The 13,843-nt window shown below is 33.8% G+C and overlaps 1 protein-coding gene across 1 annotated transcript; it reads right to left on the minus strand.

The window, feature by feature from the left end:
* Positions 1–12,342: 12,342 nt before the first annotated feature.
* LOC308552882 (olfactory receptor 6C6-like) lies at positions 12,343–13,283 on the minus strand (the record flags this gene model as incomplete). The annotated part of the gene is given in 2 exon segments (XM_081128268.1): positions 12,343–12,360; positions 12,363–13,283. Coding segments are annotated over 2 exon segments (933 nt in total). The 5' UTR covers positions 13,278–13,283.
* Positions 13,284–13,843: the final 560 nt, after the last annotated feature.

Genomic DNA, 13,843 nt, shown 5'->3' on the forward strand with positions numbered 1-13,843 from the left:
AAATAATGTAAGTAAAAAGCATTTAAAACTGAGGCTGATTACATCTGAATTATTTTATGACATTTCAGCATACCTATGTGCCATTTGTATGGCCTTTATTCCTATGCAACCTATTTCCTTTTATATTTAAAATCATAATTATTATTGTTATCATTATTAAAATTTTCCTTTCAGTTAAAGAATTAGAGAAGTGCTCTCCAGGAGTACTTAGTAACTCCAAGAATGCTGGTGTTAATAGTTTAATTTCTTGATTTGTATGTGTTTTATTTTTTTATTAATTTTTAGAGAGGGGAAGGAAGAGGGAGGAGACAGAGAGGAGAGAGAGAGAGAAACATAGATGTGAAAGTGAAACATCGATCGGTTGCCTCCTGAATGTGCCCTGACCAGAAATCAAACCCGCCACCTTTTGATGTTCGGGAGGATGTTTCAACCAACTGACTCATACTGGCCAGGGCTATTTGTATGTGTTTTTAAAATACTAAATTTTAATTTTTGTTCTTTTAAAAGTAAAATTTAAATGATATTACCATAGATATTTTCATAAGGAGAGTGAGGATATCTAGATGCCAAGTGAATCTTAGTTTTGTTCTTCCATTTTGTGTGCATACTGACCTCTCCCATCATGGTGCGTCTGTCTTCTCTACCCTGTCACCACCACCTACCTCCCCTATACAATCCTCCTGTCACTCCTGTCACATCTTGAGCTAGAATTTGATCACCACATTTGAAGCATGTTAGGTATTTGCAGCATGTCCACATTGCTACCAGTGGCCAGTTTTGGTGCTTGTTTTTTTTCTCCTCATTAGTAATAGCAATCTTTCTGAGAAAGATTGTGAAGCTTGCATTAAATGAAATATATGTGTGGCCTAACCTATGTGGCTCAGTGGTTGAGCATCAACCTATTATCCAGGAGATTGCAGTTCGATTCTGGGTCAAGGCACATGCTGGGGTCGTGGGCTCCATCCCCAGTAGGGACATGCAGGAGGCAGCCGATCAATGACTCTCTCAACACTGATGTTTCTATCTCTCTTTCTCCCTCTCTCTTCCTCTCCCTGAAATCAATAAAGATATATATGTATATATGTATATATATAAAAATATATATATAAAGATATATATGTATATATGTATATATATATCAATAAAGATATATATGTATATATATATATATATTTAAAAATAAAATATATTTGTGTAAAAGTATTTGTACTTAACAAATTTCAATGACACCCAAAATCATCTCCTTCCTTATTTCCACATTAGGTTTAGTACCCATTGTATGAGTTCCATAAGAGTCTTGTATTCATTCTTCCCAACCCACCACATACATTATGCTGAAATCTCTTGTGAACTCTTTCACTACTCTTTGCATTTATGAAAGTTAAGACAGTCTTACCTTCAAAGATATTGCAACACAATCCATTGCCTAGTGTAGTCATAGTAAATTTACAATAAACACTTTTCTAATTAGTTCCTTAATTGATGTTGAGTTTGCTACTGAGTCACATACTGCCATCAGGTGCAGTTCTCCATCTTATATTAAATTCTAGGCTTTATTTTATGTACGTTGTGTCTTTGTTTTGCAAGATGTGTTTTCCTATTTTACCAACTTTTCAAGATGTATTCATCTACTTAGCTAAATTATCTGTATTGAGTACATTTATAACAAAAGACATGTAAAGAAAGCAATTTTTTTAACCTATAATTCAAAAGGAAACTTCATAAAACATTATTTTAAAACCAAAGGAGCTCTATATTACAGGATACATAAAGTTTAAAGGATCAAAGGATGTTCCTCTGAGAGACTGAGATAAGAGACTGAAACTGATTCCATTTATTTCTGGTGTGTTTTGTTGTTGTTTTTAATAATGTTAAATGTTGCAGTGGGTGGAAATATCCCTTAGTAATGCAATAACTTTGAAAGTTTAATTGCTTCAATTTTTTTTCTACGTTTATTGAACTCTCTCTTCTATGGTTAAATCTCATTAGAGGCTAGGCATTAGAAAAATTTTGCAAACCATATTTCCAAAGCAATGTGCTTTATTGACTATATAGCTATGTGTTTTTCTACTTTATGAGCTTAAAGAGCTGTTCTCAGGTTTAGGTTAATATATTAGAGAAAAGGGAAATTGTTTAATTCAGCGTTGTGGCAAAGTTCTAGTTTGGATTCATAATTGCTCTAAATTTATGTTGGGCACTGCTCCATGATCTTGAGCTTTGGAACATGAACTTCTCTTTACCTGAATGAAGCAAAGACTCCTCAGGAGGATCTATCAAGTGGTGGGAAGGATTATTTTATTAGATGCTTTTTACTTTTTTACAGTTATTTTAGATGACTATTTCCTGGAGAAATCGGAATAATTTATATTTCATCACTTCAAGAATGATGGGCAGATTCAATTCCCAGCATTCATACCAGTGTTCACAAAAGCAAATCAAGAGAAAGTAGATATCATCAAATCACATTCAATAATAATTTTAGAAATACGTAGTAACACATATCTGTACGGGTTTATGATGAATATCAACTAATAACCTCACACTTTCAATTCATTAGCTAGACATTTATAATTTGAACAAGAAAGAAAAAGTTAATTGATAAAAAGTTATGGTATCAAAACATTATTTCTTATTTATGACATTCTAGGGTAAATTATTAATACAGAAAGTATATGGATTTTGCAGTGAAAGAAATATGGATTAAAATACAAATAGACTGCTTAATGGATTTGTGACTGTAGACGAACTAATATCTTTAAGCCTTAATTTCTTTAAGCTTCAGTTTTCTCTGTTTAAAATGAGGTTGACTACCATGAATAATGCTGAAATGAACATAGTGGTACATATATGTTTATGAATAAATATTTTCAAGAATTTGGGGTAGACATCAAGAAGAGGGCTTGCTGGGTCATATGGTAGCTCTATTCTTAATTTTTTGAGGTACCTCCATACTGGTCTCCATAGTAGCTGTACCAATTTACATCCCTAACAGCAGTTGAAGCCTATATAATGATATCAACCAACATTACCACAATAAATTGAAGTTTTAAAAAATGAAGTTGAAATTTCAAGGGTGTTTGTGAGAACTAATTTGAATAATGTAAATAAAAGTGTTCTATAAAACATGTGGCACTTAATATACTTTAAGAGCTGTTTTATTTACTTTTTTAAAATTTAGAATTAATTGAATTGGATATTCATAGTAATTGTGATTTAGCAAAAAATTATTTATTTTAGTGAAATACTAAGGACTTTTTTTTTTAAAGGACTTTTAAATTTTTTCATTTAGCCCTTGTAACACACCTATGAAACTCTGCTTTATTCTCAAATGAAGAACTGAGGCTCAGAGAGGTTGTGTACCTTAGATATATTCATATAGCTGGTAAAAGTCAAATATAACTGCAGACTATCTGAAATTAAAATCTGTCCTCTTAAAGTACTGCATAGCCTATATTCAGTTAGAAACACACAGACACAGAGATCATAATGTCCTGCCTTTATTTAGTAATGAATCAATTGATATAATAAAACAAAATATGCTAAAGTTGTTTTTTATTTTTTAATATATAAAGTTACAAAATATAACTCAAATCTATCTTATTTAATTTAATTAAAAGTTGAGCTAATAAGTAGTTAATCAATGATAAGATATGAGAAACTTCCATTGCCTTCTTTCTGCCCGACTTACCTCCGATTTTCAGAAAAGCTCACTAACAGTCAGAATGGCTGGAATGTGAAAAATATTGGCAGCTGTCCTTGTATTCCAGGGAGACCAATATTTCTGAAAATATATTCTCTCATTTAATAAATTTGCTTTTTATTGCCAATGTTTTTGACTTAAATTTCCCATTATCTAAAGGGGATAGATTACTTTGACTATAGTGAGAAAGAAGCAAATATATAAAAGAAAAAAATTATCAAGTGGTGTTTTAAAACTCTCTGGTATGATTTCTATGTAGATTTTACTTGCATAAGCTAGTCTCTCTGACGCTGGCTCAAGGGGACTAATTTAGTGAATCGAGATTTCCGGAACAGGAATATATACAACACACTAATGAGTCTAATGGATAATACACACTAGTATTAAAATGTGAAAGGAAGCTTGGTGGACAGTGTCCAGTGAGACAGAAAAAAATAACAAACAAACAACAAAACTAAATGTGAAATTTGTTTTCCTCCACATTATTTTTCAGAGATTAGCAAACAAATATCTTGATTCCCAGTGAAGAGCTCTCCTATTATGCCATGCCATTTTTAAAAATCTGGTAATCTATCACATTGTACTAAGTGCATCTACGTGCATTCATTAGCTCTGCTATTTTTAATCTGTCTTCTAAAATAATTTTGGTAGTCCCATAATACTGCTAATATATTATGCCTCCCCGCCCCCGCTCAGTTGAAGAGGCTCTTATTTTGATTGATTTATGTAATTTATATGCCAAGTATAATAGTAAGAGTTAGTACCTTCTGTCACTAGACTATAATAATATAAGCATGCCCAGATAAGTTTTAAAAGCCCCAAAAATAAGAAAAAAGAGAAAAAAGTTCATGGACACAGATTGCTGGAGGGAGGGCGGTGAGAGAGGTGGGAGAGGGTGCGGGGGATAACTGGTGATGGACAGGGACTTGGCTTGGGTGGTGAACATGCCATAAAGAGCATAGATGTGCTATGGAACTGTGCACCTGGGTCATTTTGTTAACCATGTTACCCCAATAAATTCAATTTAAAATGCCAGTAAATTGATGCAGGTTATTAGTAAAAGCTATGCAAAATTTGTAGGTCCTTACAGAGTTTCAAATTTGTATAAAATAGAGCAAACACAAGTTTTGTGCTTTGTTTTGTTGTTTCAAGTCAGGCTATCATATTGGCTGTTAAAGCTTAAGACCGCTGGCAGGTTATTCAACTTTTCTGAGGAGCAATTTACAGATTTGTAAAAAAGGGAGATATTTCTAATTTGCCAGACAGCTGTGAAGATTAAGTAATATATGGTATAATATATCTAGTTCAGCATATGATACAGAATAAATGCTCTCTATGAGAGAGATGTTATTTATGAAATTCCTATCAAACTTCCAGGGAGCGTAAGAGTAATGATGGCTGCCTAAATATTCTTCTTTTACATATTTTTAAACATAACACAAACAAGGAGAATTTATAAAATAAGACATACATGCCTTCAGAAATACAGGATATAATGAACTTCAAATTATTTGTAAGTAGAAAAATAAATATCCAAACCCATTAAATGAGTGGGAATAATTGAACACATACTACAGTTAGTGTGAAAAAACATTGTTGCCTCAGATCTTTAAATAATTTTGCCCTGCCAGGCATGACTCAGCGGTTGAGCGTCGACCTAGGATCCAGGCGATCAGGATTCAGTTCCTGGTCAGGGCACATGCCCGGGTTGCAGGCTCAATCCCCAGTGAGGGGTGTGCAGGAGGCAGCCGATCAATGACTCTTTCATCATTGATGTTTCTATCTCGCTCTCTCCTTCTCCTTTCCTCTCTCTGAAATCAATAAAGATATATATTTTTTAAAAATTTTTAAAAGTTTAAATAATTTTACATTTCATATAACTTTATGAAAGAAACCTTTTTTATTAGTAACAAGAGAAAATTTAAAAGTAAGTTGATTAAAGCAGTGTACACTCTTTTAGCTATTACAGTATAAAATATTATTTATAAGCATCAGCAAAATGATTTATATTCTATAGCCAAGAATTTTCTATCCAGATATAATCAATGATTACATGGAACCTACCAGACAGTTTGAAAGGGAGACACAAAAAAGTCCCTTTCAGGTGGAAAAGAAAGCTTAAGCAAATGAGATCAGCAAGGCAGGTATCTGTGAGACAGACACAGGAGGATAGTGTAGAAGTTACACTTTCATTTTTCCTTTATTGAATCTTCACAATGACATTCTTTCATGCTAATATATACTTTCATTTGTTTCTAGAAAACACTACTTTATAAACCAAGTTTTTTAATGCTTGTTGATTCCTCAGGGTACAAATAAAAGGGTTCTATATGGGGGCAATTGAAGTGTTGAGAATAGCTACTCCTTTGGTCAACAATGCTCTTTCTTTTGCTGAAGGTTTGACATACATGAATATAGAGCTTCTAAAAGAGACAGAAATGACAACCATGTGAGAAGAGCATATGGAGAAAGTCTTTTTCCTTTGACCAGCAGACAGGGTTCTCAGAATGGTGCTAATGATGCACATGTGGGACGGTCACTAATGCCAATGCAAAGAGCAGAGTAACAGAAACCTCTCCAAAAGCCTTGTATCTGAGTACGAGAGTTGAACATGGGGAAACAGGCACAAAAGAAGTGACCAATTACATTGGAAGCACAAAAATCTGGATCAGCGTGAGTGGTGGAAAAATGGTAAGAAATCCTCCTAGCCGTGAATTAAAGACTAGCAGGGGGCAGATCTTCTTGTTCATGATAGTGACATAATGAAGGGGCTTGCAGATGGCAACATAACAGTCAAAACACAGGGAGGAAACCCTCGTGCACTGCTGGGGGCAATGCAGACTGGGACAGCCACTAAGGAAAAAAGCTTGGCGATTCCTCAAAAAATTAAAAATAGATTTACCGTATGTCCCAGCAATTCCTCTTTTGGGTATTATATACCAAAAAAAACCTCAAAAACATTCGCAAAGCTATAACACCCGTATGTTCATTGCAGAATTATTCACAGTGGCCAAGACATGGAGACAACCAAAGTGTCCTGAGATAGAGGACTGGATAAAGAAGATGTGGTACATGTACACAATGGAATACTTCTCAGCCATAAAAAATTATGAAATACTGCCATTTGTAACATCGTGAATGGACCTTGAGAATATTTTGCTAAGTAAAATAAGTCAGAAAAAGCTAAGAGCCATATGATTTCACTCATATGTGGGACATAAAACTGAAACTTGTAGACACAAACAGCAAGGTGATGGCTGCCAGAGGAAATTGGGTTAGGGGGGTGGGAGGGTGAAAGGGGCCTTATATATGGTGACAGAAGATGATTTGACTTTGGGTGGTGGGCACACAGTGCAATATACAGATCTTCAAACTCCTATTTTCTTCATGAGAAAAAAATGTAAGAGCTGCATCAATTTTGAAAGAGATAAATCAAGACTTAAATTTCTCCCATGCAGTAATCATTCACAGTGTGCCAAGAGCATTGTGATAACTGCGTTTATATTCTATATAGTTTTCCATACTTACATGTGCTAAGCACTGTTCTAAGTTACATGAACAAAACTTCATAAACTAGGTAGTTTTATCACTCACTTCCATTACACAGGCGAAGAAAAAGAGCCACAGAGAGCTTAAGAATTTTTCCATGGAACAGACTGACAGAATGTCAGCGGGGAGGGGATTGGTGGGGACTGGATGGAGAGGGGGAAGAAATTAGCCAAAGAACACTTGCATAGCCCATGGACACAGAGGACAGTGCAGTGATGGCCAGGGGGCGGGAGAGGTCTATAATAGTGCCATCCATCCATCCATCCATCCATCCATCCATCCATCCATCCATCCATCCAACAAATAAAAGCCAGACCATGGCTCACCTCTGGTTTAAGAGGAGAGAGAGAGAGATTGAGATTTTTTCCAGAATTACCCGGGCTTTTAAAGTGGCAAATTTAGGATGACTGCACAGATATTTCTCTTAACAAATGTACTGTACTGCCTAATCTATTTAATTCCCTCATGATTTTTTGTTGATTACTATTGACAAAATAAATAAATAAATAAATAATTTATTTTGGGTTATCAAGAAAAGGAAGGAGCTGAGGTACCATGTCTTAATTCACAGCAATACTTAGTGAGGAAAATAACTACAAGCGTTAAAATGATCCATGGTTCCTGTTTAAAAAAAAAAAAAGACAAAAATGAGATGAGTCTTGCAGACTGTACTGAACAAAAAAGATGCACATTACAAGCCAATTTACAGCTGAAAAGGGGTCCTGGACAAGGGAAGAAAAATTTAATAAAATTGTTTTACACATGTATTTCTACTTTTCCTCTTGTGTCAATACCCTGCACTGTTTTCTTGGAGAAAATACAGGAAAAAGACAGTTTCTAAAGACATGAGTAAGAAAAATATTTCCCTTTGGCAGTGTTTTTTGCTTTAATTCAGATAAAACTCATGTAAAATAAAATTCACCAATTAAACTATTTTAAAATGCACAATTAATTGGTTTTTAGTATATAGTCGTGTGCTGCTTAATAATGGGAAGGCATTCTGAGAAATGTGTCCTTAGGTGACTTTGGCATTGTGTGAACATCATAGAGTGTATTTACACAAACCTAGATGGTATAGCTTATTACACACCTGGCTGTATTGTATAACCTATAGCTCCTAGGCTACAAGCCTGTACAGTAGGTTATTGCACAAAACAGCATGAGGTTAAATCAAGCATAAGAGAAAATGATACAATTAAGAGACACAGTAAACATGAGATGTATGAGGCTGCTGCTAGCATAACATGACATACTGCTTTACAGCAAATATTTTTTACTATTAGAATTAATACACTTTAAAATAATCATTAAAACTATTGTAAAGTAAATTCGTAAATCAGCAACATAGTTGTTTATTATTGTAAGTGTTATCTACTGTACATAATTGATTATATGTACTATACTTTTATATGACTGGCAGCACAGTAGGTTTGCTTATACCAGCATCACCACAAACAGTGAGTAATGTGTTGTGATATGATATTGTAATGACTATAATGTCATTAGGTGATAGGATTCTTCAGCTCCATTATAATCTTATGGGACCAACACTGTATATATGGTCCTTTGTTGACCAAAACATCCTTATTCTGCACATAACTGTATTTACATTATGCAAACTTCACCACTGTACTATAATTCCAGAATATTTTTATAACTCCAAAAAGAAATCCCATACCCATTAAAGAGCCATATCCCCATATTCCTTCCCTCCAGCCTTAGACAACCACTAACTGAGCTTCTGTCTCTGTGGACTGACTCTTCTGAACATTTCACATAAATGAAATCACATATTATGTGGACTTTTGTGTCTGACTTTCTTCACTAATGTGATGTTTACAAGGTTCATCCATGCTGCAGCATGTATAGGTACTTCATTCCTTTTTATGGCCAAATGTTCTGTTGCATGGATATGCCACATTTTGTTTATCCATTCATCACTTGAAAGATATTCGGGTTATTTCCACTTCTTGGCTATTATGCATCATGCTTCTATGCACACTTGTGTTCAGTTATTTTTGTGAACATGTGTTTTCAAATCCTAGAAGTAGAATTGTTGGATTATTGAGTCATAAGGTAACTCTATATTTTTTTTGAGGAACTGTCAAACTCTTTCATGAGTACCTGCACCATTTTACAGTCCCACCAACAATGTATGAGAGTTTTAATTTCTGTACATTATCAGCAACACCTTATATATTTCCTAGCAGCTCTGAAGTGACTGTCATTGTGATTTTTTATTTGCATTTCCATAATGACTACTGATGTTGAGCATTTTTTCATGTGTTTATATATCTTCTTTGGATAAATGTCCACTCAAATCCTTTTCCTATTTTTGTTGAGTTTTTGTCTTTTTATTGTTCACGTGTAAGAGTTATTTTATATAAATTTAACCAAGAGAGGGCAATACTTGTGCAAAGAAAATGAAAAAACTTTTAAAAAGACATTAAAGAAGAACTAAGTAAATAAAAAGACATCCATGTTCATGGATAGTAGACTTAACAGTGTTATACATATATAGCAATATTTCCCAAGCTGATTTACAGCTTCATTGTAATTCTTATATAAATTTCAACTGCTCTTTTTGCATAAATAAACAATTGAATCCAAAACTGTAAATGGAATTGTAAGCAGCCCTGAAAAGCCAAAACAAAACTGCAAAAGAGAAACAAACAAACAAAAGTCATGTTTTCCTATTTGAAAACTTACTATAAAGCTACAGTAATCAATACAACGTGATTCTGGCATAACAATAAACATATGAATCAATGAAATAGAACCAAGAATCTTATAATAAAACCACACATTTATGGTCAATTGATTTTTTAAAAAAATATGTCTTTTTATTGATTTCAGAGAGAGGAAGGGAGAGAGATAGAAACATCACTGATGAGGGAGTCATTGATTTGTTGCTACCCGCATGTCCCCCACTGGGGATTAAGCCCACAACCTGGGCATGAGCCCTGGCTGGAATCAAACCATGATCTCCTGGATCATAGGTCAATGTTCAACCACTGAGCCATGCCAGTTGAGCTGGTCAGTTGATTTTTTAACAAGGATACCAAGATTGTTCAATGGGGAGATAATATTTTCAATAAATCATGTTGGGATAACTGGATATCTATATGCAAAAGAAACTTTTATCTCTACCTCACACCATATACAAAAATCTACTCAAAAGAAATCAAAGTCATTAATCTGAGTGCTAAAGCTATAAGTTTCTTAGAAGAAACCCTTGGGATAAATCTATATAACTTTGGATTAGTCAATGGTTTCTTAAACATGACACCAAAAGTACAAGCAACAAAAGAAAAAATAGGTAAATTTTACTTCATCAAAATTAAAATTTTTGTGATCAAAGGATACGATAAAGAAAGTGAATATATAACCCAAAGAATGCAAAAATATTTATGAATCATATATCCAATAAAGGTCTATTAGTTTTTTAGGAGCTTATTGGAATGCAAACTGTGTGGATGGAGGCTTTCAGGGCTTTGAATGTAATAACATGGGTCACTTTATTCTATTTGCCATTGAAAAGCAGGTGGATACAGTGTAGGCTTAAAAGTTATAATATAAATCAGAACACAAATCTGAACTTAAATTATTTCTAATCAGTGCCACATGGATAATCATTATACCATAGAATACCTTAATGATTTTTTACTCATATTTCTGTGATGGCATTTTATATCCAATAAGGAACTCTATATAATTTAGGGATTTCTTTTCAGGTCATTTTGAAAAAAATCTGACAGGATATCAATACTGCTTCTTTCTTGAAAGGCATTAAATACATAAGTGATTATGTGCAGGAGTGAGCAGAGGGGAAGTCCCAAGAAGAATTGATTCATTTTTAAAAAATACTCTTTTTATTTATCTCAGATATCAAAATGTTTAACAGTTCCATTCAGTTTTTTCTCCTAAAGTTTTCTAGAGACATTTCCTGGAGCTTCAGATTCACTACCATATTGCATTTTAACTCTCAAATAGTTCATTTAGTTTTAAACATTAGCCCTCTATCTTGTCTTCCTATCTCCAAAATCTAGAAAATTTATTCTCAATGCAGTTAACAGAACAATCTTTCTAAAATAAAAATCTGATCACATAGAGTCTTAGGTTAAAAAAGAAAACTCTCATATGAACCCTGTGCCTCAGAATCACCTACAGTCCATGTTTCTGTACTGTACTCTGGGTAAATTGAAAATGTATTTTAGGGATGAGAACATAGAGACTTTGCTTAAAATAATCTGGTCAAGTGGGTGATTCTTATTCACTTTAAATTTTCAGGTCTATAGACCTACCAGACAAAGTCTTAGTACATTTTAGGACATACAAGCTTTTTATGATTTTAAGCCTACCTTTTTGTTTCTTGCCTGTTGAATATTGTCTTAACTGAGGCAACCTTTTCCCCCAAAGGCAGTTAACATTTATGGAAAGTTCTGTCTGGGCCAGATGCAAATCTAGAATAACTTTATGCATACTATATAATTTCATTCTCAAAATAACCTTATAAAAGAAGAATTATTACTATATTTTATAACTGGAGAAACAGCAGCAAAAATTTTTGAGAAACTTGATTAGGCTCACATGTATGTCTGGATTTAAACCCTGGCTGGCTGGCTCAAAAATCAACAGTGTGGATATTGTGGGGTGAAATGAGGGAGTGGGTGGAGGTAGAAGAGGGCATAGGGGGGATAAATGATGATGGGGAAAAATAAAATAAAATAAAGAAAAAAATCAATTAGGCTTGTGATATTTGTCAATACTTCCTAGAGCCTGGTGCTGGTGCATGTTGTTATATTCATGTCTATAAAATCTCTTATTATTAATATGTAATTAAAGTAGTTTTGAGGAGGTCACTACCATGTCTTATATAGAGTAAATAAAATACAATGTTTGTGTTGATAACTTGAAGAGAGGACTCTTACTCTAGCACAAAAAGGAATGCTAATCATAAAGAGCAGTAGAAAGGAAAAGGCATTATGCTAAAAGGTTAAAATGTTATGAGAAGGTGAACCCATTGAAAGACGATTAAGTAAACTTGTGAAAATGAGTAAAAATTTTATTTACTTGTTTCTCCAAATTTTCCCTCATTTTTTGTAGAACAAAAAATCTTTTGGAGTGTATCCTTGAAGGCTTGTTTCACTTGCTGGTTCCTTAGAGTGTAAATAAAAGGATTTAATAAAGGGACAACTGAAGTATAGATAACTGCTACACCTTTGGATAAAGCCACTCTTTCCTTTGCTGATGGCTTCATGTAAATAAAGATACAGCTACCATAAGTAAGGGAGACTACAATCATATGAGAAGAACAAGTTGAAAAAGCCTTTGTTCTTTTCTGAGAGGAGGGGATCTTTAGAATGGTCTTGATAACATATGCATAGGAAAGAATCACTAACAGCAATGTGACCACGAGAGTTACAACAGCTGAGGCAAATGAAACTAATTCTAGGAAATGAGTGTCTGTGCAAGAAATCTGCAGCACAGGGGAAGTGTCACACATGAAATGATCAATGACTTTGGAAGCACAGAATTCCAGTTTCAGTCCCAAGACCAAAGGTGGAAAGGTAATCAGAAACCCAGCTGTCCATGAACTGAGTACAAGTTGGTAGCACACTTTGTTGTTCATAATGATCGGGTAACGTAGGGGTTTGCAGATTGCTACATAACGATCATAAGACATGGCAGCCAGTAGGTAAAATTCTGAAATTCCCAATAAAAGGAAAAAGAATAACTGAGATGCACAACCATTATAGGAAATAATTTTGTTTTTAGTCACTATGGTTATCAGGAATCTGGGAATACAGATTGTTGTCAATGAAACCTCCAAGAAGGAGAAATTTCGCAGAAAAAAATACATAGGAGTCTTCAGACGGGGATCCAGCAAGGTAAGGAGGATTATGGATAAGTTGCCCATCACACTAAACATATAGTTTAAGAAGAGAAATATAAAAATCACAATTTGCAGTTGAGGGTCATCAGTAAGTCCCAGGAGAATGAACTCTATGCTTGACTGATTCTTCATTTCAGATTTGAGTTCTATTAAATAGACATAGAAAAACAACTCCAAAAGTGGAAAAACCAGAAATTTAAAAAACCACAGACATAGAAAAAAATATTCAGAAGTATAAACAAGTTAAAAGGTTGATTGCCTTTGACAAGAGAGATAACACTGAAAATTATAACATAGATAACCTAAGCAGCCTCTAATTGACTGTTCCATTTAAACCAGTTACCTTTTTCCAGTTTGAACTTGAAAGATAATTTAAATTTAACTAATCATTTTCATATGAACTGAATTTTGTTTAAATGTTCTAAATAGAGAAAATGTGAGTATTACTTTACATGTACTCTCTAGGTATACTTCATAAATAGTTGAAAAAGTATAACCATCTGAATAGTTATACCAGGGTCAATTTGCAGTGTTTATTCAAAAATCCTTAGCTCATCAAAACACTTCTTAAATATGTGGGACATATAGAAGTAATAATAGTTACATATTCTCTGTAATATATATATGTGTGTGTGTGTGTGTATGTATGTGTATGTGTGTGTGTGTGTGTGTGTGTGTGTGTGTATATATATATATAT

Source organism: Miniopterus schreibersii, assembly GCF_964146895.1.
Source record: "Miniopterus schreibersii genome assembly, chromosome: 2".
Lineage (NCBI taxonomy): Eukaryota > Metazoa > Chordata > Mammalia > Chiroptera > Miniopteridae > Miniopterus > Miniopterus schreibersii.